Source organism: Pyrgilauda ruficollis, unplaced genomic scaffold (assembly GCF_017590135.1).
Source record: "Pyrgilauda ruficollis isolate IOZ18807 unplaced genomic scaffold, ASM1759013v1 scaffold23, whole genome shotgun sequence".
NCBI lineage: Eukaryota > Metazoa > Chordata > Aves > Passeriformes > Passeridae > Pyrgilauda > Pyrgilauda ruficollis.
Genome location: NW_024522539.1, coordinates 12,759,954 through 12,786,682, shown reverse-complemented (window position 1 = coordinate 12,786,682; position 26,729 = coordinate 12,759,954). Strand labels below are relative to the sequence as shown.

The window sequence follows — 26,729 nt, the reverse complement described above, 5'->3', positions numbered from 1 at the left end:
AAGATGAATAACCTATTCTGTAGCTTGTAAACTCTGCTAAGTAGCCTATCTGCATTCCATCAGCATCAGTCATGCAAGTGCGCACTGATGAATGATTTGTACATGTGGCAGAACTTTACGGAGTATTATCTGCAGGTTTTGCAGCAAAAGCTAATTTTTGCTGAAAGGCAGTTCTAGGAAAAGGAAACTTGTTTTCATGTTTATTGTATTTCTGACAAAATCACGTACTAAAACTTCAGGAATGCAGAATATTAACTACAGTTTTCTATACAGCAAGACAGAAGCTTCAAAAAAACAACCCAACCAAACCCAAGATCCAGCCTAATTTCTTATCTAACTGATATTTAAGCAAGATGATAAAATGAAGAGCCCTAGTGTCCTAAGTCACATCTTCAAACATACTTTTGTTTCCAATACCAGGTGTAAAGGTTCATGTATTTAAAAAACCATTCTAGCCATCCAAAACGAAAATAAAAGACTCCCTTAAGAGAACAGTCCTGTCTGCAAATCAAACCATATTTTTAAAGGATGATATAAAATTCAAACTTCTTAGAGTAGCTAAACTGAATTCCATCTTAAATAAATGTTTATGCAGTTTAGGCATGCTATACATGCCTATTTGGGTATTTTTGAAATGCAGAATCCCACTGTAATGATACATAGCACAAGCACTTCCTAGCTTCTTCCCTAGGGAATGACAATTTTCAAGTCATGTTAAAAAGCGAGAGACAAACTTAGCAAAAACCTCAAATTCAGTATAGAGAAACCTTTTGGCCTACTTTGTTTTTTTATTGGTAGTAGTAGTTCTTATTTTTACTGCAGTGAGAACTAGAGAGGGGAAGAAAAAGAAGGTAAGACAGCAAAAACAAAATTAGGAAGAAATATGTGTTTATATAGTGATTGAAGATTCTTTTTATATTTTATTTCCTAAGCAAAATCTCTTCACCACACTTTTCAAATCATGCTGTCACTAAGGGACACATGCAACTATGTCTTCAAAAATTCCTGACTGAATTCAGATTTTCAGGAAACAAAAAACAGAACAGTTGAAACTACTCCGCCCGTTTCTTAACCTGTTCCCCGTATTTCAGAAGGCCGCTCGAGCTGTGGGAGGAATCCCCAGCAGCAGCAGTGCCCCCAGAAACACACAGCAGTGGATACAGGCCATCTTCTCTGTTTGTCCCTCTCTTCTCTGAAGCCACTCTCTGGTTCTGCACCTCCAGCACAGACTATTGTATTTCTCCAGGCAGACCTTGCTGTGCACGTGCTAATGGGAGCCCAGGCAGGGAGCAAACGGGGCGTGTTCCTCCTTGGTGCCTTCTGAGAAATACAGATCTGCCCATACAGCACCTGAGCCCAGCCTGGCTGCTGTCATGTCCCAAGGAAATGGACATAACCTTCACTTTAAAGCATTCATAAAGCTTGTTGCAGGCAAGACACCCTTCTGGCAGGGGACCACTGCTCAGCAGACTGGCAGCTCAACCCAATGGAGTGGAGCAGGGAAAACTCTCTTGGGCTGATGAATTGTAACTCATCGTTTTTCAGCGGGATGGGGAGGGGAAAGAAAAGAGCGAGAAACAGAAAGAAATAAAAATCCAGCTGACCAGTGTTTACTACCTCTCTTTATTCAATGTCCACAGCCGCGTGCCCCTAGAGATTTTCCAGATGATCTTATATTTGTCCTGACTCACAAATGTTAGCTTTGACCTTGTGTAAGTTGCTGTGGGCAGCATATGGTACAGAACAGCTTTAATTGTACCTTCCTCCCTGTGTACTAGCTGGCCCAATACTAATAAAGGCAAAATTGAATCTTAGCACCTGGCTGCTCCAAAATTTACAAACCGAAAACATTTTACGCGGACGTTAGAAGCCTTAGTGCATTATTTACTGCATAACAGGCACAGCAAGGCATGCTGTCGTGTCATCCGAGCATCACGCAGGATTATGAACGTGCGCTCTGCCCTAACGCTCAGTGACGGCCGCGAGACCGGCAATTGCTGCCCGAAAAACCCCAAACATACCCAGCTCTGCCCACACCTCTGTGTATCTGTTCATCTGTACACATGTGCTTATCAGCAGTGTGCTTATAAAAAGCTTCTTACACTCTCAAAATTCTCAAGGACAAGAGTATTTTCTCAAAAAATATCCCAATATAAGCTAGTTCACCAAAAAGCAAATCACAGCACACTGCATATATGCAAAATACCTATACCTCCTGACTTTTTTTTTGTCCTTTTTAAATAGGCATTGTAGAAATCTATTGTAAAAGATGCAGGCTCTCCACCTTGGAGAAGGGCTCAATCTCAGCCTATGATGAGAAAAATAAATATTTATTTAATAATAAAATATACTTGTACATAGACTGGTATATTAAATCAACCCATAAAATGCACAAAATAAAACAATAAAGTAACTATACTCACAAATCTATTCTCATATGAAATAGCAGTAATAAGTGATATCAAATAAAATATTTTTTAAAAAAATTATTAATTTTGGTGATAGCTGACACATTACTGCTTGTCATCTATATTAAAATAATTCTACATTACATTTAGAAAATAACTAACTTATTTCTATACTTGTAGGTGAACTGAAAACAGTGGAAATCATGCAAGTCTATTTTTCTTTTAAACACAAAGATTGTATCAGACTTCTATTAAGTATCATTTCTGTACTGTTGCACTTCCTAAAATCTAAATGAAAAGGCCAGTGAATGCCAAAGCTTGCTTATTTGTGCATTAGTTTTAAAAAAGGCATAATTTACATTTGTGAAGTTACCTCTACCTAAATATTTCTGCAGCTTTATTTCTAACGGAGATTAGGTATTTTGAATATCTGGGGGGCTGAGGTCTGCAGCATGGCTCTTGAGTGAAAGAGAAGATAAAACTTTATTGATAGAAACAATTTTTAAGTAGTTTTAAATTTTTTTCCCAAAAGCTGTATATGAAAATGTTCTAAGATTTCCTTAAACTGAGAGTATTTTCTATATGTCAACAGGTGAAGGGCAAAAAAAAAACCCACAAAACCAAAAAAAACCCCAAACAACAACAATAAAAAAACACAGGCTATGTCTAGTGCAGTGCAAGTCCTTAATTTTCTTTATGAAGCAGATAAGGTCTTTTTTCTTTTTGATTTGAAGGGGATTCTTGAAATACATATTTTTTCCTATAGCACCTATCACACATAACAGAAAAATTTCACTCCTCAGCAAGGGACTTGTATTAAAACACTACTTTTTACTTTGATAGGTCCTTCCCAAAACAAAGAAATTTTAAAAACTGAACTTCTAACAGTAAAAGCCTTGGATTTATATTTCAGTCTTTAATATATGTGTCAGTCCCCACTGAATCATCAATTGGGCTGCTCATATGCTTGGTTTTAAGCATAATATTAAGCTTTGTTTTGGCTTACAAATTAAAGAAATTGAAAAGAAGAAAACAATTTTAATAAAAAGTTTACACATATTCTACATGGGATTTCTCGCTTATTTTGTGAGTAAATAAATCCGATTTTATATACATTAGCAGGTACCGAGGAATGCCAGCACCCAAAATGTCATACGATGATCTAAATAAAAATCTCCAACTTGAACAATGAAGTTCATGCTAGCAACTACTAATTTATCACACAATACAAATAAAAGCACTAAGACATCAAAATTAGGGTATGTACTGTTCTCTCACTGTAGAAAGGTTCATACAAAGATTTGGCAGACACACCAAGAGGCGTGCTTCAAAAACTAACACAAAAACCAATCCCACAACTCCACATAACCTCCTTATGTATATTTAAATTAGTAATTTAGGCAAACTTGAAGTATTCCTTGGAGAAGCAGTGGTAAAAGTTACTAAGATATTTTAAAAAAATTAAATAAAACCTTGGGCAACATGATATAGGATGATCATATGATTTGTCATCTATTTACTAAGTTTTCAAGCTCATAAAGGTCACCTCTGACCCATAACAGGCACATGCTATCAATTTTCAAGCCATGCCCTCCTACAGTACCAGCACTTCCATCTACTATATGCCTGGAAATACTTAATAAGATCAAAGCCTTTTTTCCTGCTACAAGAACAAAGAGAAATGTTGTAATAGAGTGATCTGTGCTCTAGAAAGAATAAAATCAAAACTCCATGCAAGTTATATTCCCTTTGCTTCAGGGGTATTGTATAGTTAATTTTACTTAAGTCTTATATATATCTTCACATAAAACTTCAAACAGATTGTTTTAGCCTAGGAGCAGACATGAAAGAAAAATCATTTCATATTTGAAAGACAGCTGGCATTTATACCAAAGGAAATGAAATAGAGACCAAGCGATTTTACTGATTCCTCAACCTCTCCTCCAGTGTCTTTGCTGTTATTCAAGAAGCCCGTACACAGTGTCTTTTATGAATATAAAGATTCATAATTTAATTACCATTGAACAAAAATCTTGGCAAAAAAAAAGTTTACTAATGAAAGCAAAACTCACACAGGCCCACGGGACGTGGACCAGCAATAAAGAAACAAAACAAAACAAAAAAAAAAGCCACAAAAAAAGATCAGTATCAGCATCTCCCCTTTTCCTACTTAATACTATTTTTATAACAGAAGAAAGCCAAAACCACATACAAGATAAACAGACTGGAAGAAACACACCGTTCTTAATTTACCATCGTATGCTAATTTTTACACACAAAAATCAGAACTGGTGTTCTTATTTAAAAAACCAGAAGTATCTACCACGAAACAGAAATACCTCATTCAACTTCCACTAAGTTAAATCCACAGAGGTTTCCCCCCCCCCGCTCCGGAATCCACATTTCCCCCCTCCCGCGTTTGCAGGAACATTTGATGATTCCGAACTCCCGCGGCGAGCGCCCGGCGCGGGCAGGGCAGCGCTGGCGGCCGGCCCGGTGCGCGGCGCTGCCCGGGGCTCGGGCCGCGGGAGCCGGGGGGCCGCGGAGCGCTGCACAGGGCAGCCTTGCAGCGCTCGGGGAGGGCCCTGCTTAAAAGCAAACCCAAAACAACCCCGGCCAAACCTGCAACCCCCAAAGAAAAGGCGCGGGCACGCAGGAACACAAACTTCGGCGGCCGCCCGTCCCCCGTCGCACACAGCAGCCCCCCGCCCCAGCTCGGTCCCCTCGGAGCCCGACCCGCCGTGAGCCCCCGGGGAGCTCCCGCCCCAGCGCAGCCGGGCTGTCGGGGCCCCGGCGCGAACTTGCGCGAGCCCGGCGCGGCGGCCCCGGACAAAGGCGGCCCCTCACCGTCTTGCCGTTGTAGTAGTACATGAGGGAGCTGCTGCCCACGCCGGGCACGGGGTAGGCGCAGTACATGGCGCGGCTGGCGCGGGCCGGGCTCAGCGCGCCGCCTCCCGCTCCCCACGGCATCCACCCGCCGCCGCGCACATGGAGCGCTCAAAGGCGGCTTATGCAAAGCAGGACTGAACCATCTCCGGCCGGCGCGGGGGTTGGGCGCGGGGGGCGCGCCAGCCCCCGTTCCGCGCCCCGGCCCCGGCCCCGGGAGGAGGCGCGCACGGGCCCGCGGGCGCTGAGAGCTCGGCACACGCAGCCCTACGCGCCGGGGGCCGCAGGGAACCCGCACATGGGCACGTCCTGAGCCCTAAGATAATCGTCTGCTTTTTGTTTTAATTAAATTAGAGCACTTGTGGCCGTGCAGACGCTGCTCGATGCAGCTCCAGCCACACGGCCATCTGGCTCCGTCTAAAGTTGCTTCCAACTTTGGCAAACGCTTCCCAAAGGCGCGGGGAGCTGCTGGGAGCGAGTCCCAGGGGAGAGCCTGAGCACCCCGCGCTCCCGGGCCCCTCCGAGCAGGGCAGCCTGGGGCAGGGAGGGACCCTGACACAGACAACACCTACACAAGGTGCTTGGGTTTAGAAAAAAAAACAACAAAAAAAATGTAAATATTTCCACTGTATGGAATCATCCAAAATCTATCTTTAAGATGGGGTATACAAACTATAAGGAAGGAGTCTCTTAGAAACACAAGTCCAGGGTACCTTTATATTGTATAATACAGTTTTGTATGAACAAAGCACACATACGTGCCCATACAAGACAGGGCAGAGAAGGGGAGAGGACCTCGGAAACTCTGTCGCACCACAAAAACGCGAATTATTCAATACAGCACACAGACTGCAACTTCCAGCACAGAGATCCCTCAATATCTGCACACTATCGACGCCTGGTAGGCCTTTTTGCTTTCTTCACTGAGCAGGGGCATCATCTAACATTAACTCTTAATGAGGCATACATTTTTTTTATTTTCTACAAGTGAACACAGCTGGTTATTAACTGAGCTTCTGCTAAGTCAGATACTGACTTCAATCCAGGGAAAAAAAGGTTAACACACAACTACGTTTCTCCACCTCTAGTTGTGTCTACTGCCAATGCTGTGAATTCTCCCTGCCTTCCTCCTGACAAAAGCAGGAAAATATTTCAGGATAAGGAAAAAAATGGGTAAAGTTCAATTCAGCCATTTGCAGGGAGAGAAAGCAAGCTGCAGAAGTCTGGTTCATTCTGCCAAGCACCTCATGTGTCAGTGAAACCCTCTGAACTAAAAAGATCCACAAGGGTGATAAACTGACTGCAGCTGAATACTACAATGAGATAAAAATCTCTGTGTAATGTCCATTATCTCAGGACATAACTACTGTAGTGTCTATAAATATACAGAATACATACACACTGACAAAAAATATTCCCATCTCAAGCTTCAAATGCTTTTTCAGTGAACTCTTCCAGTCAATTACACTACTGTGCTCAGAGTATGTTGGCAAATACATCCTGAAGTTTCCATCTGCTGAAGAACACTTGCATTTTTACTGCAAGTCAAACTACGCATCCAGAACTGTTTAACTATGCAGCAAAGCTAATGATATCTGAACCAAACTCCTCTACAATACAAAAGGCGTAGCAGCAGCAGCTGCAAAAAAGAACATCACTATACTGCAGACTATTAAATTGCCAGGCCTGCAGAGTGACTGGCGGCTTCCTTCTTCCCTAGGGACCACAAAGACCCATTTCAGTCCCCAGAGAGTCCCTAAGAACCTTTGATTCACAGCTAACAATGCTGTTCCTTAAAGCTTCTCACTAATGTTTAGGACTCTACAGATGAGACATGCTAAAAGATCTTCAGATCTTTGCATGGGCTACTTCTTATAGTGCACTAGATTAAAAACATTACTTCAGAATAACGTACAACTTGGAAAAGTTGGAAAAGATACTTTTAGCTTACAGACTTGAAGTAGTAAGAGACTCCTTCAAAAAAATAATTTTAGCATGCAAACTTTTGAAACACTAGAAGTACTTCCAGGGTAACAGCAGTCAATTCTTTGAAGACTATCACCAACATAGTTGTAATTGCTACTGCACCTCCATGCACACATACCCAGTTTTCAAAATAGTTGTATTAGAGATGAAGAGCATGATCAAGCCCCCTTCAAATAATAACCATTATCCACCTATATATAAGCAACTGGAAAAATGTTAAAAACATCAAGCAGAGAAACCTAACTTGACTGTGTAGCATTGGTAGGAGGCTGCTCTGTGTTCAGCTGCCCGATACTTGTACAGAGCAATGTAACAAAAAATACATAGGTAATATTAACTAGTAATGTTTACTAACACTATTAACATTTATCAGTAGAAGTAAATCATTAACCTTGTTCACCAGTACATGGGTAAGACAAAAGCAACAATATGATCAATAAAACTGAGGAACGCCACTGCAAACGTCTGTTTGTAGACAAACTGGTCCCTCCATAATGAGTCACTAAATGAATTTGCTCCTGGCTTACTTCCCCACAAATCAAAAGGATAACAATTGCATTTTACTGAAAAGGAAATTATTTGTCCTACACTCAGTTACATCATTGGGAATAAAATCTTGAGTGCTCAATGCTTGAAAGGTATCACTGTATCTGCTCTACATTTACTGTATGAAAACATTGTTTCTCACATTTGGTACACTGAATGACCATACAGGATCAGGCCATAATTCCATCAGCATATCAAACTTGAAATCACATAAGTTTACTTTCACCAGGATAAAATATGAACCTAAACCAGAAGAATTTCAAAGACTGCTGAAAAAAATGCTATGTTGTTAGCAATAACTCTGTATTTGCAGGAACTGCTACCAGGTAACTATTCCAAAAGCTCCTGAAGTCCAAAGCAATTTTTTGTTTTGTGGCTGCAATTTTTCTAATCCTCATTTAAGCCAAGCAACAGCTGCTCTGAAATTTGTTTTCTTAAGAGAATCATGTTACAGTGAAATGAATCATAGCTGGATAAGTGGTACTGTACAGGGTACAGTTGTTTACTCCATTTTTCCTTGGTGACAAGTCAAGGGTTAATCTTATGACTCAGCCTGACAAAACAAGTCAGCTGGAGACAGGGCCAATTTTTTAAACTTGATTTCAGACAGACATGCCGTCAGCAGAGGAGCACTGAACTGACATGCACTTTGTAGCCCGAATTGTTTCCACTCATGACCCTGTAGTGTGTGTCAAAAACAATAAACTGCCTGTTCCTAAAGTATGTAAAGAGATTATGAAAGCTGATGCAGAGTGAAATACTGACCTAAAAATAAATGAAGCTACCTGTAAGAGAATATTTTCAAAGATGATTTTAACACTAAGAGATTTTGTGAATGAACCACATGCTCTCCCTGAAAACAAACTTTTATGTGAAATACATTTTTGTTCCATTTGTCAGAGTCACAAAGCAAATACACCATAAAGCATATGTAATTCATCACTTGAATTTATAAAAAATAAACACAATTTCCACAGATTACTGAATGTTATACCATATGAAAGATAGTTACATAACTGCCTCAACAGATGAGCCATTCTCTAGTCAAACATATTCCACAAAACTGAAATACCAAAATGCTTTAAAAAGGTTAATGCCTTTGATCAGTTTTGTTATTTTAGATGTGTCTGTTCTAACACAAAAAGCACCAAATCTTTTTCAATTACGTGCTACTACAAATTAAAGCTCCTCTTTCACCAACAAAAGCAACTGTGATGTGCAAACCCAAGTATCAAGTATCTCCTTGTGGAGAGCTAGCTTCAGTCTTGCTGGAAAAAGCCAGTAACGTGGTGAGAGCCCAAGCCTGCTTTCCATGGGGAAACCAGATCTTCTGTTCTTACCAACTTCCATTATTTTCTTAAGGGCTAGGCTAACCTTCTAGCTTTGGAAATAAGGCAAAGGTAACTGTCCCAGAACTCTCTCCTTTCCACCCCACACTGTCCAAGGCTGGAATTTCTTATCAATTTCAACCACGTTCAACAGAGGAACAGAAGTTTCACAAGTGATAAAGTTCTTATCAATTCTAAGAAAACGGGAACCTGAACAGGAGAGACAGACTGGAACCGATACAGAACAACCTGTTGCTATATAAAATATACATAGTAATTTTGAGCTGTTTGTCCAGCAAAAATTCAGAAAAAAAATTCTATACATCTTTGGATTCCCAATATAACTTATTTTAAAGCCAAACATTTATGATGATTAACTATAACAAAGCCAAGGTTAGGACCATTGCTAAGCCATGCATTGAATATGCTGCATAATGTAGCTGTCAGGATAGACAAGATTTCAAGCTATAAGAAAGAAACCTGGCTGTTTTCAGGGGAAAACACAATGCTTATTATACTGTCCTCTATGTAATTCATCAGCTAAGTAAATGTTAATTTATTTTAAAATCCTGGAAGGACAGCCTTCTGTGTTAACCAGCCACTAAGCATGCTGCTCAGCAGAGATGGAGCAGATGAGCTGTATGGAAGGCAATTTAAAATAACCCAGTAGACTAAATTTTATAGGCAATCCCTCCTGCCAATATCCAGAGGATGATGTTTTATGCAAATTAATTTGCTAATCTACACAAGAGCTAAAGTAGTTTGGTGGTTTTCCTTTTCAAAGGGTTTGTGTTTAACTGCATATTTAACATTTATGTTACTATAACCAGGGAAAAAGAAAGAGTTTGAAGGGATAGCAAATAAACAGTAAATACTAATTAAATGGATATTAATTGCTACCCACTACTTTCACCTTGCAGTATTACAAGGTTGAGGGGTAGTTGTTGGGGATTTTGTTGTTGATTTGGGCTTTTTTTTTTTCCCCTGCAAAAAACTCCAGTTATCAGTGGCAGGTACAAGTAAAAAATAACTATTTTTAAAATAGGTATTTTTTGAATAGTAGCTAGGACTTTTCTGTTTCAGTAGTTCTCTAAATAATAATTAATTTATTCAATATTCAAGTTGAATTTATCCAATTTTATGAGATATTTACATTATTAAACAAATATTTTCTTGGAATGGGAAGAATGAAGAAAAAAGTGCTGCATCTCCCATTCTTCAGAATAAATCACAAACTAATTTCTTAGAGGAAGTCTAAAATTTGTTTCAAAACCATTCAAATTTAACTTTGATAGGATATTGCTCAAGTTCAGAAAGTTCTATTATTTTTCTGGAAATATAAAGCACTTACAGTATGAAAGCCCCTATAGGAAGGTCTTAACCACCCATATCTGCATTAAAAAGTAAACAAACATGTTTACTATCCTGAGGCAATAAACTGTCCTATTAGAAGCCAGATAATCACCACAAAACGTGCTAAAAACCTATCCAGCCTAGAAACCTATGCAGACCTTCAAAGAGTTTTAAACCCTGAGATAACTCAGCACGGCTGTTACTGAAACTCGCATAAGACTACCTCAAGCACAGATCCCTGCACACCAACAGCAGCGGGCCGGGCCGATGTCCGTGTGCCTGCGGGGTCCCTGTGCCGGCCCGGCCCGACCGTGCCCGGCCCGCCCGGGGCTCTCTCCCGGCCCGGCCGTGCCCGGGGCTCTCTCCCGGCCCGGCCGTGCCCGGGGCTCTCTCCCGGCCCGGCCGTGCCCGGCCCGCCCGGGGCTCTCTCCCGGCCCGGCCCGCCCGGGGCTCTCTCCCGGCCCGCCTGTACCCGGCCGGGCCCTGCGCCGGCGCCCTCGGCCTGCAGGGGGCTCCAGAGGCCCGACCTGCGCCCGGCCCGGCCCGGCCCGCGCACGCCGCCGAGGCCGAGGCAGAAATTGGCTCTCAGGGGCTCTGGAACATGGCGAGGCCAACGCTGAGCGCTAGCTGCGCCTCGGCATGGAGCGCCTTGCGTCCCTCCCCCCTTCTCCTGTGCTCCAGCTCGCTGCTCGGCTAAACTGCGAATGAAGCCGAGAGCTCCCACAAGCCAAACAATCCTTCTGTCACCCAGAATCAGGAACACACCCGTGCCTTACAGAAAGGAAGAACTAACAAGGAATCGTAGCTATCAGTGCAAGTGGAATGAAATCCCACAACTGTATCTCCAAGACTGAACAACTTGCTTGCTTTATAAAACCTGATGACACAAGCAACTGTGGCACTAAAATAGGTCATTTAATTCAATTTCTTTGCTTCATTGTGTAGTCACATCTACATCTGAAATTTTACTTTAAAATGATGCAGTGCTTTACTTTCAGTACCTTTCTTTTTTCAAAAGCATTTGTTTTGGTTTTGCATTTGGTTGGTTTTGTATTGGCCATTTCTGACAAAGCAGCCAGCCCCGCTTTGGGGCTGAGCAAGCAAGCGGAGGGAAACCACTCACTTCAACAGCCCATGGAAGTGCAGCAACAAAACATTCCTCACTACTTTCCCAGCTCACTTCAAGCATTATAAACATCTTCCCACCAAAGCCACAACTATTATCAAGCAAAAGATAGTAAGAAATAGTCTTCAGAAAAGCTTCTATCCTTATCTATTGTTATAAAACACCACACCAATTTGTGGTAATGGACACATTCATCTTTGAGGAAAAGCAGAGTTGCAGAAATTCCATCTAACTTCTCCCTAAATAACATGAGCTGCAACTCAGTATTATTTTAATAACATCTTTTCTAACTATACACAAAATTTAAGGTTCTTTTATGCAAATCTACACTCTAATTTAAGAGCATCCAATACACTCGTTTTGATATGTTATGAAAACTTCAAAAATAAATACCTCCAGTAAATCCAAACACAGAGAAATTATTTGACATCATTATATATCCATTTTCAGATCTTCAGAAAAGATCTCTCAATTAAGCAACCTTACATTAGTTTACCACAGTCAGATGACAGGACAGTTAGTTTGGAAAAATAATCTGATTGCAAATTTTTTAAAAAGCTTTCAAGAGTGGGTGCTCAAGTACCTTCACCCTAATTCAGTGAGATCTCAAGCTGAACTCTCATACCAAGACTTTGCAATGGGCTGCCTGGTTGTTTAATGACAACTAAATGTTCTCATGTAGCAAAGAGCAGGATGCTATAATCTGAGGCTACTGCAGTTTTCAGATAGATATCAAATAAAGGCCATGTTGAAAAAAACCCCTACAATAATCCAACCAGAAAAACAGACCTTTTTCTTATTAAACATAAAATCTCAAATATTTTTACTTGGTTTGTAACATAATTTAGGGGTTGGATGTTTTATACATTTGCATTTTGTTCAGGTACATAGATGAACACAGTGTTTCAAAAGCAGTACTTAGCAAGTCCCTAAAAACTTTATTCTATAAATCAAGCGACCAAAGAACAAGCATAAAGCAGAAGATGGAAGACTGTGTATTGAGGAAGAAATCCTAAGTTCTGTGTAGCATTATCCATAAAGATTTATTTACTCAGTTTCATTATTTAACTTGCTTTCTAAAACACAGCAGTGCAGAGAGGAGAGGGTCAGGAGAGTTCCTGCTGGCTTTGAGAGCTCTCGCTATTAAAGACAAGTGACAGTTGAATGTATCACTTGACTGTGCAAGGCAGTTCAGAACAGATCTGAACAAACTAGATCCTGCTTTTCACATTTGGGCACTGTTTGTGGACAGTGGGAAAAAAAATCTTAGCAAAAAATGTCTCCCTAGAAAGTCAGTTAAACACAACATCACAGTCAGTTCAACATCACACGAAATATCTTCCCAGGATGCTCCGAAGTTTTGACTCAGAGCCACACAGTTCATAAAGTATTCCAGTGGTGTTGCTTTACACCAGGCTACTTCAATAGACATGGAAATTGCTAATACTGGCAGAGACCACTCAGTGTGGTGAACATTGTATTATTTCTAATACAGTCTAAACTTTAAACTCTCAAAAACTTGGTTTCACATAATCACTCAGAAGCTACTTCCCATTCTACCATTTCAAATAATCTCTTTTTACCCTTTAGGATGGGTAGAGGAAGGAGAGAACACAGAAGGGAGTAACATTATTTTTCTTCTTGTACCATTAGTATCTTTATGTGACATGTTTTAAGACTGAGCTTGTAGAGATGTTTCAAAAGACTGGCAAGAAAGCAGAAAGAAAAGAACCTTAAATGGGAGGTAGTTCTATGCATGCAAGCATCATTTGCTGTGTCTTTGCACCATAAATAGTTCTTGCAAGAAATTAGCACCCACAGACTATACACATATCATAGAAGGTGATATGTGAGGAATCCCTATAATGAAAGTACAAGTTGTCTGACATGTATTGAAAAATACAAGTTTGAATTTAGAAAGAAATCCCTGGTATCAGAACATACTAATTTGACAATCTCTTATTAAATAAGTGCAATTCCAGGTTTAATATTAACTGAACCTCTCAGGTACTATGGAAAGCCTAATATACTCAAAATACTTATTAGAAACTACACAGAAAACAAGAAGACATTTATGTCTGTACGTCACAGCTCATTTTCTCTAACAAAAATCAACAGATACAATGTATTCCAGTTATTTTGCTGATATGACACTAATTAAATAGCAAAAGAATGATGATAGATATTCACACTATTTTACTTAGAATTATGACCTCGTGATAGCCACTGATTATGGTACTAGTAAAAAACGTTAGTTTGAAATATTTCCTGACTCCACATGTAAATAGGAGCTTTCTGCTCACAGCCCATCCATTTTTGGGTGATGATCTCCCGGGCATTTCTGAGAGAGCCTCACTTGTTTGTCTTCTCCCTGTGCAGCCTGAGCAGCTCCCTGGAAGCCCTGACACCCTGCCTGGCCGAGGAGCTGCTGGTTTTAGGTCACATGATGTTATTAGTGTCTGCCTTAGTTAACTCCTACGATCAGAAGAATTCCCAGAATACAACAGTTTTCAATCTCTGAAGACAATATAACTCACTGAACAGTATTTTCCCCCCTACAATATAAACAGCATGGCAACCTTGCTGTTCACTCAAACCTGGCTTTTAAAAAAATACGGTTTTTAATTTTTATCCTCCTCAGAGTGCTTTAAATTTAGTAATTGTAGTTTAACACAAATGCTTGCAAGTCAACATTCAAAATGTTTTGGGCAGTGAGTCACCACATAACAAGTTACAACACAAAAACTTAAAAATGCATTTGCCTGGAACATTTAATTTTTACAGTAAGAGGACAAATTCAGATTGAGTTGCATTCCAGAAAGAAGCCAAGCAATTCACCAGCACTTTTCTCTGTAACTGTTTTTACTTTAGGCCCTGATAAGAACACATTAAAAAAGATAAACCTCAAAACAAATAATTTCAGAAAATACCATATAAAACCAAGGGAGAAAGAAACAAACTAGAGGAAGGGTTGTTTGGGTTTTTTTGAATCATTATTACTTACAAGACTGTTATTAAATTAGAGTTATCTAGGAAATTCAATTACTGCTGAGTATCCGTTGACATGGCAGTCTTATACTAACAAAAACATTGCAGAAACCAATATTTTAGAAACTCAAAAATTAAAAAAATACAGATTTGTATAACAAAATTAAGCATCATCTTTCCTCTGACTTTTTGTATTATAATTAAACTTCTCTGCACTAAAGCAACTTTTTCCCACAATACATTCCGACTTCTTAGGAAGGTATATTTAAAATAAAGACTACACTTACATAATGATCTACTCAATTTAAATTTCTCATGACGCTCAGAGAAATTTAGTTTTGTATCATCTTCCACATACGCAGTATCTCATAATTATTTTTTTTTTGTGACGTGTCATTTTACTTCAAGGCTCTATTCAGCAGTGAAAGCATTGAAATACAGAGAAACAGTGCTTAAAACCTGCAGCATCACAATAATTGATAATTCACTGAATAATAATTATTCAGTGAAACTACACTTAATTGCACAGATTGGTACAATGTTAATACAAATAAAATCTATCAGCATTTCATTGTCTCGACTCTTACAGAAGAAGAATTAAATGAAAACCATTTGAAAAATACTGCTTGTTAAAATTAAAACCTGGTAAGACAAATGAGAGAAATCTTTCGTTCTCCAAAATGATCTCTTTACCTGGCTGATGCTACTAAATATTAAACATGTAGTGTAAGCTTTATTACTGCCTAGAATTACTGTAATAAATTTCATGAAAATTGCACAGCTATGTGTTTCAGCTTCTCTGACATTTTAAATATATTTTTGTTAATCTAGCAGAAATCATCTGCTAGACTGTAAAGCCACCCTACATAACACGCAACTGTTAAAATGTAAATTGCCAAACTATTTTTAGCTGCTGCTGAAGGGGGGGGAAAAAAAAGGGAGGGGGGAAAGAAGAATATTCCTGGCCTCGGGAATAATGATTTGAGGCATTGTGTTCATTTTGTTTATCAAGCAGCTATTCAGCCTCTAGTGGGGCCCAAGTGCTTATGCAAGCAAAAGCTTTTAAGAGTGCCTGCAGCTGCAATCCTGGCTTCCAGGTAGGCTGCAGGTTCAGAGCACAGCTGCCCCAGGCTATCCACACTATCTCAGCTCCATCTGGAAGTACTGTTAAAATAGGATTTCAGATCCCGGGTTCTGTCTGTATCATCGTGAGCAGGGGGAGGAAGAAGGGAAAGAGAGGGAGGAGAGAACAGGGGAGATGCGAGGACTAGAAGACCCCATCCGTAGTTCAGGCTCAGTACGAAATGAAAAGCTCAGCCCCATTTTGCTCCCGCTGTATTACTGCTCCTGTGCAGTGTGCTCTATTCAGCCTATCCGGCTTTGAGTTATGACTCATCCAAGTGCACCTGCGCCCATGTGTTAAGTACTGCCAAATAAAAGCCCAACATCCATTTACACAACAAAGAGATGCATCCCGCAAGGCAGCGGAGCTTCCCCCTCCCCTCCTGTTTGTTCTGAGCAAGGGAAAAAATAATTCTGTCCTTCACTTCACTGGGGATTTTTCACTTCACGTGGATTTTTAAATGCAGATTCATTTATAAACAATTTTCTTCCTTTTAAGAATAAAGCATATTTAATACCACAAAACACCCCTATAGCATTAGATTATCACAGCCATTAATGATTTTTCCACCAAAACCCTTCCAACCTTTTTTATCAAAGCCCTTTATTCTCGAAGGATAAATTTTCAAGCAAAGAGGGATCAACAAACTAGTTGCTTGAAAGCTTTCCTGATGCTAGGCTGAAGTTAGGAAAGGCTTAATGAAGGCTTTAAAATCCACCAGGACTTCACAATGAACATCTGACTCAGTGATTTATGCATATTAATAACCTCAGTCCTACTGAGGCAAGCTGAGCTGTACATGTCCTCCGAATCTTAATGTCTTCAGCTCCACTGGGATTATTACAAATGTAAATTTCTAAGATTCTCAGCTATTAATCTCTGTCTGTCCTCCTGTTCAGCAACATAATGACTAATTAAACATCAAAAGACCTGTACAGGAGATCTTCTTTGACAGCTCCTGGCCCAGCTCTCTTCCCAAGAGAGGAATTCAAATGACAGGGACAAGTGGGTAGGAGCATATGAGCGAGCTACAAATCACTGCTATGAAATCTAAAAATTCTACATCAAATGTGTATTTAGTCCTGCAGAACCACTCCCAATTACCTAGCCTAGCTGTTCATGTCCAGCAGACAGCCCTCCTAGTGCTGAAGTTAAGTAATTTGTATGTATGGCAGGTAAAGAGAATGCTATTTGAGCCAAATTTTTATCACTACAAGTAAAAAATGTAGTACTTACAGAAGAAGGCAAACCAGGGGGCACCTTTCTTACTTTCTTTGTCTGTAGAGGATCTGTACAAGAAAAATAGCATTTCATCAAGTATCTACATTACAGGTGAAAAAGAATAAATAGCTACACTGCTCAGTTTTTTCCTTCCATGATGAATGCCTTATTTTGCAATTTCTGTTTGGTTTTTTTTTTTATTCCCTGGCAAAGAGATTTGTCTTTCACATCAATATAAAAATGTAACACAACCATGTTCTCCTCTAAAATACAGCTTTGCTAAATAGTTACTTTAAATTCTTTTCCTAAGGAAAACAGTTATTCCTAAGAACTGTTACTCTGAAGGGTATACTTATGACCTTACACACTTGCTAAGAAACAAATATGGTTTTGAGATATACAAGGAGGAGAATGGGACTTATTAGCAAGAGAAATGTTTTCTCTTCTGCACATCAGAGTAAAGACAGAACTATCCAAAAGGAATTTGACATGATTTATACTCTAAGAATACTAATGTGATGTACATTCTATAGTTTTTAGAGTCCACCAAGGTTGTAAATAAACAGCAAATTTAATGACGTAATTACTTTCCTTGAGTAATAAAGTCAATACATCTCAAATTTGCATGTAAAAGTTGGAGGTATGATACCTGCTTCTTTCTGCCAGTAGGTATTACATTATAACAGAAGTACCCAGCAATTTCACTACCTAAACCAAGAATCTCAACCAGTTTATTCAGATGCTAATACAATTAATCTGAAAACTCTGCATGCAAATTACAAATCAACTGATTTTTGAAGATGAGTATATGGCGAGATTACCAGTTCAACAGTTAACCAATAAAGTCTTTAATCAAAGCACAAAATTCTTATTTTTCTGTTTTCATTCAGAACATTTATGATGATATGACAAGATAAAACTGAGATAAGGTGAAATATCTCCTGGATATCTTTACTCTCATCATTTCCCATAGGGCTCACAAAGAAAAGAAAAGGACTTTTGGAAAACATATTTACATTGGATTCAGAGTGTCACCTGGAAGAGAACACTGGCTGGTTTCAATGCAATTTAATATGAAATTTAACAAGAGCTTGTTATAATCCTGGTCAGACAACTCCTTCTCGGGGATAAAATGGGCATAATTTGACTTTGTTAGAAATTCTCGGGCAGCATATTTGTAGCACTTAACAAGTCCAGTAAAAAAAAAACAAAACTCAGACTTTCTCAAGCTATTGGAAAATACTTGAGATAAAAGATTACTTCCTCCTCCTGACATTCCTGGAAAAACATTTCCATGAATTTGTAACCACCACCTGCCATATCCCTACAAGCCTCAGATTCAATCATGACAGAAAGAGGAATATCACCAGTTTGAACACATTTATACCCCCTGAGTTTCTCTTTCAAAGAAAAATCTAAATATACTCTGACAACTCCACATTTCACTTCCATTTGTTTCATTTAATAATATCAGGAACTTCCCAAACTCTATTCCTTTGCACAGGACACAAGAATCTCGTTCAGGACCATCTCAGTTACTGCTGCACACCGTGACCTCCCTGCACCTCTGGAGCACCCTGTGCCCAGCTCCAACACCCCCCTGCCGCTCAAACCCAGAGCAGGTTACTACTGTAAGTAGCTTCTCACTAAAACCAATGCAGTGTGGGCCAAAACAGCAGCAGCAGCTTAAAACACAATTATTTCCTATTGAAGCTCAACCATCCTTTCAAGCTGTAAACAATTCCAATGAACTTTTTTAAGTGTTCCTTTTCTGAAACAGGTGTGAGGAACTGCTGTGTTTGTTCTGCTATTCTGAGCAACAGGAATACTTACAACAATCTTCATAAAGACAGCCAACCCCAAGTTAAACAGCAGTTGGTTTGACAACAAGTAAAAAGATCATACAAATATGGTATTTTAGAACACATACATACACACATACATTAGGAGAAGAGAAAATGGCCTTAAGTTGCACCAAGGGAGATTTAGGTTTGATGTCAGGAAAAATTTCTGCACTGAAAGGACTGTTGGGCACTGGAACAGACTGCCCAGGAAGTGGTGGACACCATCCCTGAAGGGATTTAAAGGGTGTGTACATGTGACACCTGGGGACATGGGTTAGTGGTGGACTGGGCAGTGCTGGGGTAAGTGTTGGACTCGATTGCTTTAGAGGGCTTTTTCAGATTAAATGATCCCATGATATATAAGATTATATTCTAAAGTAATATTTTTTTTATAAAAAATATTTTAAAAACAATTCCAAACATGTTCAGGACTATTTTAGTGCCCAAGAAGTTTGCAGTTGTAGTTAATATTAAAGTTACTTCATAAAGCAATTTGCATTTGAAAATTTTATTTTGGGCAAAGTATGGTTGGAGTTACATGGTTCCAACAAACAAGATTTTTACTATGGAATAGAAGTCCTATACACAATGAGGGGCATTAAAGACTCAACTACATAATCAGAGAAAGTCTAATGACCTATCATACTAATACCTAAATACATGGTAACTAGAATATAGGATTATATAACTAGAATATAATGGTAAACCAGAATATAAGGTTACAGTCTCTCTTTTTATACCAAAAAGATTTTTTTAAATTTGCACACCCAATTATTCACAATAGTCTTATAGCAGATCCTGCAGAACAGCTGGCTCATTCTTGATTCTCTGATTCAACAGAATTAGAAAGCTAAAAAATATTACCACTGTCTATGACCAAGTATGAAAATTCCATTCACCTCACACTCTCCCCAGATTAAAATACTAATACTGTCACAGGATTATAACAATTTTTAAGCAAGTTCCTGCCTGCATATTTTGCAAGGTAGTTTGATTTTAGGATAAACTACTAGCTTCCAATTGCTAAGATCTTTAAAGGCATGTTGAACCAATTACAATGAACTATATATTGCCCTGAATAAAGTTACTTTTAGCATATAAAAGGATAATTGTTTCCCCTTTGTGTCCTTCCCCTACTAAATAATGGTAATGACCTCAAGGTCAGGCATTTCCAGGAGTTAATGATGGCACGGGTTAAGGGCACTCAGCTGGTCATCAGCTCCTATCCATCTGTCATTATTGCTTTTGCAATTAAGGGTTTTATTAGAGTTTCTTGTTTGTTTTGTAAGTCAGACTGACCAGTGTTGAATCGAAGCTAGCATCTCAAAGAAAATGTTAATAATTTCAGTTTTCCTCTTACATAGCAGTTTGATGTAATTTCACTTGCTCAGCACAGAGCAATCTCCTGTATATTAAATGAACTGTCAAAAAAAAGAGTCTGCAGAGAAGTATCATGAACAAAAGTTTAAACCTGTCTGTATTACTTACCAAGAGCTGATGAGTCATGAAGTGGCCGTCGGCGCTGATTTGTGCCAGAAAATGGGTAGTAGGGTGTTCCAGGCTTTGCAGAGGATGACAGCTGACCTGCACTGCCAAGCCCCATGTCAGACCGAAGCAGACTAGACTGCAAAAGTACACAGAGAAAAGTCAAATTAAGCTCTACAAAAATGCAGCTGTTAATATGCCAGGCTGACAAACTATTAACCACACTTACTGCTCTTAGCATTTATAGGAATTTACTGGGATTTAGTGAAGGTTCTAGAGTTCAAAAAAATGTAGACTTTTTAAAATCAATGTTCAGAGTATGTACTACAGCATAACTCAGAAAGGCAGAGCAAGTTTAGCTGTGAGCCTCCAAAAAGCCATAACCATTTCAGCTGAAAACATCTGAAATAATTAATTCATATTTAAATTTTAAACAAAAATCATAATCCTTTGTTTAGTTTGCAATATAACACCTCTTCTATTACACAATATAAACATAATTGATAAAAACTGCTAAGAGTTTATAGCATGACATTAAGTTTTAGCACATACTTAGAAATCAAGACTTAGATTACATTCATAAAAACACGGAATAAAATTGTCAAAAAAAATCAAAATACAGACAAGAGATAACAGAGTAGATTAATGACCAGAACATGAAAAATTGACATTTTAAACAGTTCAAACTAACAAGGTGGCTGAACCCTACCCTTTTTGTTCCTTTCCCATGCAGTAAAAACAAAAACATTCTAAACACTTAACAAGAGCATTGTATGTTGTTTGACCTCACATTATTTGGATTTCCTCTATAAAACTGAAATTAATGTTGGTGATTTAGAACAACATAGTTTTTCCACGGGTGATGTTATGCTTAGCTTTGTTTTAGTCTGAAAATCCTGAGACGGAGGGAAACCCATAGAACTGTCTGTACAGAAAATGTTCTTCATACCAGGTGGTAAAAATTCACCGTGTTTCACTCCTGGCTGGTGCATACAGCATTCCTCATGGAGCAGCATCCACTCCACATTGCACACAGCTAAAGACACACTGCTGTTAATGTCTGCCAGTGGTTTAAGGCCACGTGGAAGCAGCAGCCTCAGAAGCAATTGGAATTCTTCAGCTATGGGCAGTACATGGTGCAGCCTTCCCAGACAAGGGGGTAAACACAGCTGGCAGGACAACAGGCATGTTTTGCTTAGACTCATCTGCACTGACATTTCATTGTCAGGTGATGCTAAGACAGGAACTGCTAACTGAAGTAACTTCTATACCAAAACCCCACCTAATTCCTCCTTCAGCCTCGCTGCTCCCAAGCCAACATTCCTTGTCCCATGTCTCCAGGAGGAGCCCTCGTGCCCACGCGGGTTCCGGAGGTTTCCCCAAACCTGCTCATGGGCTGGATTATGGCAGGAATGGCTCCAGTGCTGCTGCCAGCTTGGGATACAGCAGCAGAGGCCACTCATTGCTCCTGCCTCTCCTCACCTTCCCTTCTGAGGCTCAAATAGCTCATTCATAAATAAATGTGCTTTTGGATTATACTAGATCATCAAAACTGATCTGTCTGCTGTGAGGAGATGTGAAAGGTGAGGTTCACCCATACAGCTTGCAGTAAGGTACTAAATTCCTTCTACCTTGCAGTGCACTGGGATTCGCAGAAAATTAAGACTTCAGACAGAGTTACAGAATATATACAAAATAAGCTTTTTTTTCCTGCATTGTATCACCATTGAAATTTCTCCCTTTTCTTGTTTGATGACTAATTTGAGCATGAAAATCTTATATTTTAATTGAATAGAGTGGGATGTGAAAGAATCGCCACATCACAAACTAAAGGAAGGCCCAAAAGCGTTAAGTATTTTATACAGAAGTGTGAAGATCAAAAGTTATTAAAAATGTTACTGCATAGAAATAGCTTCCTCTCAGCTTAACTTCTTCACTGTTATTCTTACAACAGTCTTTGAAACAGCATTCTTAATCTGAAACTCATACTGAAATGAGATAGGGTGAGAAAAGTATATAGCAAATACATGCAGGGGGAAATCTGCTTGTGGGCTGTTCCAAGGTATTCTAATTTTTGCTTTGGTCAAATAATAAAGATCTTATTGTTTTGCAGAAAACATGAAAATCAGAATATCTGGCTTACTCAGTACAAATCTGAATTTAGCAAAGACCCTATTCTAAACATTTACTACAGTTTAAGAGGTGAACACTGCACAAGAAACCTGGGCAACGTTTTGTGAAAAGCAGTTCCTCCAAACCAACGCTAGCCAGAAGAAGAAATGAAACCAGTTCTCACTTAGGCCAACACTTGACCTTCTTGACCAAGAGTACCCAGGACTGAAGGAAAATTTCTTTACATAGTCTGTGGGGAAGGGAGGAAGTATTGTGATAGTTGTCATTTCAAGCGGCTGAGGCAGGTCCCCCTCCCAGAGCGGCAGAAGCGCCGAGGCTGGCAGGGACCTCTGGGGGTCAGCAGCACAGCCCTGCTCGCTCAGAGCAGCTGTCAAACACAATTAGGAACCACGGCCCAGTCACATTAAAGACAGCCCTCCCTGCTACCCCAGCATCTCCCCTGACCACTGGAGGGATTTTGGAAATGCAATGGGATCCATACAGATGCTTCCAAAAAAAAAAAAAAGGGGGTGGGAGGATTCCTAGTTTCTCTGTTCCTCTACTCATTATGAGATGGGGAAAGATTTTTTAAAAATATTAATAAAAAGAACCGACCAGTAAAAACTCTAAAATTCATTTCTACAAAGTCATTCCAAAAGGTATGAGTCTGTGTCTTTTCCAGACTTAACCTCCACCTTTACTTCATGACATTTGCCACTCTTGCTCTTAAGTATTCCAGTGTTTGACATTTTCACCAGACCCTGAATTTCAAAGCTGCCTTGCTTCTACAATAAAACAAAGTTAGTGTGTAAGCACTATAGTAGATACTCAAGCTATAGTAAATCTCAAGCTGTGCAACACACTCTGAAGAAGTTTTCTGATCTATACCGTGTTTGGGTAAGCATTTTTTATTTATAAAAAAAAGGATTTAAAAACCAAAGCAACACAAAACCACAACCCTCTTCTACCATTGGCCCAATCAAATGTAACATCTGTTTAGAATTTTATAATTGTTCCTCAGTCTTCCAAAAGAAAATAAAAATAGATGTCATTAGTTCAGCTCATTGATTTTTCTGCCTGTTTGAACCAATTGAGAAAAAATATTGATTAGGACTGATCCTTTCCTAAGGGCATCTGATAAAGAAAGGAATACAAAAATACCACTGAGAATAGCAAAAAAGCTTTGTATTATCAGCATCAAGCTTCTCCTGCCCAAGTGCCCGAGGTCCCTGCACAGAGGCAGATCACTTACACACGTGGTTAGGGGCATTCTCCACAGAGAACCTGCACCCTCACTCTGAACCTCATCTGCCAAGCATGCACCCAATTACCTAAGAATAATCAATGACTGGTTATTCTCCTGAATGCTTGTCCAAGTCCTTGTCAGTATTACCATTGTAAATGAACAGGCATCACTCCTAAAAATTTGCCTCTTTGTATTTTATAATGTATATATCCAGTTTCAAGATATACAAAAAGTTATTTAAAGCAACGTTTTCTAAGGAACAAGTGTTCAATAACTTTAAAAAAAAAAAAAGCTTTTATTACAGTCAACTAAGAACACAGCAAGCCTGATTCAGAAGAGAAAAGAGAAAAGGATGTGAACATGACTGCTTTACTTTTGAGATTTATCCCTTTTCAGAGAAATCAAGAACAGTTTTGACAGCCTCAGGGGAAATGGCATGGCCTGACCCAAATAGGAAAGGCTTTCACAAGGGCCACCATCTCAACAAATGCTTTAAAGGGGTCACTTTCCTGAAGAGTATTCTCATAAAAATGAAATGCAGGGGAGGTGTCTATTCAAGCACTGCAAGGATGAGGTGCGGGGAAAAGACTCATATCTACATATTGGGGGTGGATTTACGCACCTTTCTCACAGGAAACAAGTAGCTTTGCACTGCAGCTGCATTTTTGTGCAGGCAAAGTTTGCTTCCATCCAAACTAACAAGCCAATCAAACATATGCTTATATCAAAATTATAAGCCTGAGATAAAAAGAAGCTCCTCAGTCAACTTATTTCAAAATGGCTTCTTAATTGATCCTTTCAAATAATTTAAGCATAAAAGTAAAAAAGAGTTTGACTAATTCCTAAGTTGTCTTCTCTCCATCCCAGCTCTACGACTCTTCAGGTACAATTTGATGTCAAAACACTGCTCTGCCTTCAATGAGTTTCTAGGACACCAGCCAGCACAATTCTAATACGTGGGTAAACATTTCTTTGATTTTACTATGATATTAAAAATAAAAAAAAAAAAAAAGTGGATAAGTAAAGGCTACAGATGTCCTTACATAATATTCCTTGCAGCTCTCTAATGTTTAGGCTCTATGCAAACAGGAAAGTCCAGCTGTTCTGAAAAGCACACAAACAGTTTTAACAAACACACTCCATACACTACCTATATACAGTATTACTTATTCAAAAGTGTATTTGCCATAGGCAGGTAGCTTTGTGCTTCTTGGTCTAAATCTTGTTCACATTCTTTTCTTAAATACAAACACTGGCAAACATTTTTAAGAATTCAAATTTTCCCAGCATAGCCATAGCCAAACTATGCAATAGTTTCATCCAAATACAACTGTGTGCCTTTACATTATTCATTATTTTCTATCAAAAGAATAATATGGTTGAGAATAAAAGCATTAGCCCATTATATGCAACTGATTATGACAGGCCTATTATGCTGGCATAATAAGGCAGTCTGCTTTGGCAGTGAAATGAGAGCTGCAACTCACCAACTGCAAACTTAGATCTTGAAAACCTCCCCAACAGTCAACTAGATTCAACTAGATTTTATTTTTCCTATTTTTTTGCATTAGCTTCCTTTTCATAAAATTTATGCTTTCAATCCTAGCAGTCAGGCTGTACCTATTTAAAGGATGAAAACTGTCTAGAGGTGAAAAAAAAAAAAAAAGGTACTTGAGTTTTTAGTTAAAAATTGTAAGGTTGAGTACTTTATTTTTACAAAATAATGTAATGCAACACCATTCATCTCAATCAAATCCCTCCATTATCCCGCCACAGTCACTGACAAACTCACTTGGCATCTCTCTATTTCTCAGAATTACACAGAGCAGATGGCAAGTGCATTCCTTGCCTTACTGTAAACTTGAAATGTTGCCCTGGGTAGAGCACAAGTTTCATGTGCATGTCCTTTTTACTCAGTGAGCTATTTGGATGACTTACAGCATGGATATAGTGTGTCTCCGTATTGCATGTCTTGCCTTATAGATAAACCTGACAATTTGCATAAACTGGCTTAAAAGAACATAAAAAAACAGAAAAGTCAAACTCTGGTAAACTTGCAAAATCCCCCAGCAAAGTTGTATATTTTGTTATGGTGTTTTCAAAGGAAAACCCAGCACAACACTACAACATTAACTAACAATTGCTCTGAAACCCTAGTCCAGTAGAGAGATTAGGGCTGCAAAAAGACCATTCACTTGAGTTCCACGTCATGCAGGTCAAGCCAAAAATATAACTAAGATATAAAGGCTTGAATTTCACTTTACTCAAGTCTCCAGTCTCTGGAAACTGTAATGAATATGCACTCCAAAATAGGAGCTGAATTTGGAAAAAACACTGACATATGATGTAAATTCATTTTAAATTTAAATTTTAGAGATATGTTTGCAATTATCAGCATGTTGTTAAAGAATCTCATCCTGAGAATATCATCAAATAGTAATGTGAAATACAGTGTTACCATTTTGAGAACAAAGGGACTCTGAATGAGTAATCAATAGCAACTGGCAGAAAATGAGGCATTAATTATGATCCTCTCTAGTGTTTTGTCTCAAACAACATTTCATTAAATATATTGTGCTAACCTGTACATCTTCAAGCCATTACCAATAGATTTGATCAGATACATTTTTGGTCTGTATCAGGAGGAGGAAAATATCAGAATTAGAAAACCAAAACAACATCTAAAGTGTTATATGATAACTTAAGCTTTTTTTTCTTGATCAATTTAAAGGAAATCAGGGGTTGCCAATAAAACAACTCAAGAGAGGATCCTCTAACAACATGTTGATAATTGCAAACATATTCCTCATTTAAAAAAAATACTTAGGTCTTATAATCTCAGTGTAGTCTCTTGAAAATTTAATTATCATCTCCTATACCTAAAGTATCATGCAGGTTTGAGAAGATAATGACAGTCATCCATCAACTGCATCCTGCCAGTGTAATCACGCTAATCTTGCTCACTGGATTTAAAACCAGCTACCTAGGGTACTAAATACTGAAGTGATGCAACATCATAAACAAAATTACATTTAGCTTTACTGTCTTTCCAATAATGGTAACACCAGAGAAGATCA

The 26,729-nt window shown here is 38.9% G+C and overlaps 1 protein-coding gene across 15 annotated transcripts in view; it reads right to left on the bottom strand.

Moving 5' to 3' along the window:
• TCF12 (transcription factor 12) overlaps positions 1-26,729 on the bottom strand; it is a 160,653-nt gene that overhangs the window by 33,967 nt on the left and 99,957 nt on the right. For 8 of the 15 annotated variants that reach the window (XR_005955274.1, XM_041468951.1, XM_041468954.1 and 5 more), the window contains exons 8-9: positions 20,298-20,433; positions 16,981-17,033 (exon numbers count right to left, since the gene is read on the bottom strand). Coding sequence is in view for 10 of the 15 variants with exons in the window: in XM_041468951.1 (XP_041324885.1) it covers positions 16,981-17,033; positions 20,298-20,433 (189 nt within the window). In the remaining 5 variants the exon portion in view is untranslated. Of the gene's footprint in view, positions 1-2,212; positions 2,309-4,747; positions 4,767-5,030; positions 5,222-5,255; positions 5,587-10,730; positions 10,871-16,980; positions 17,034-20,297; positions 20,434-26,729 lie in introns of those variants that run through there. The other 7 variants (XM_041468964.1, XM_041468962.1, XM_041468959.1 and 4 more) reach the window with 7 other exon arrangements.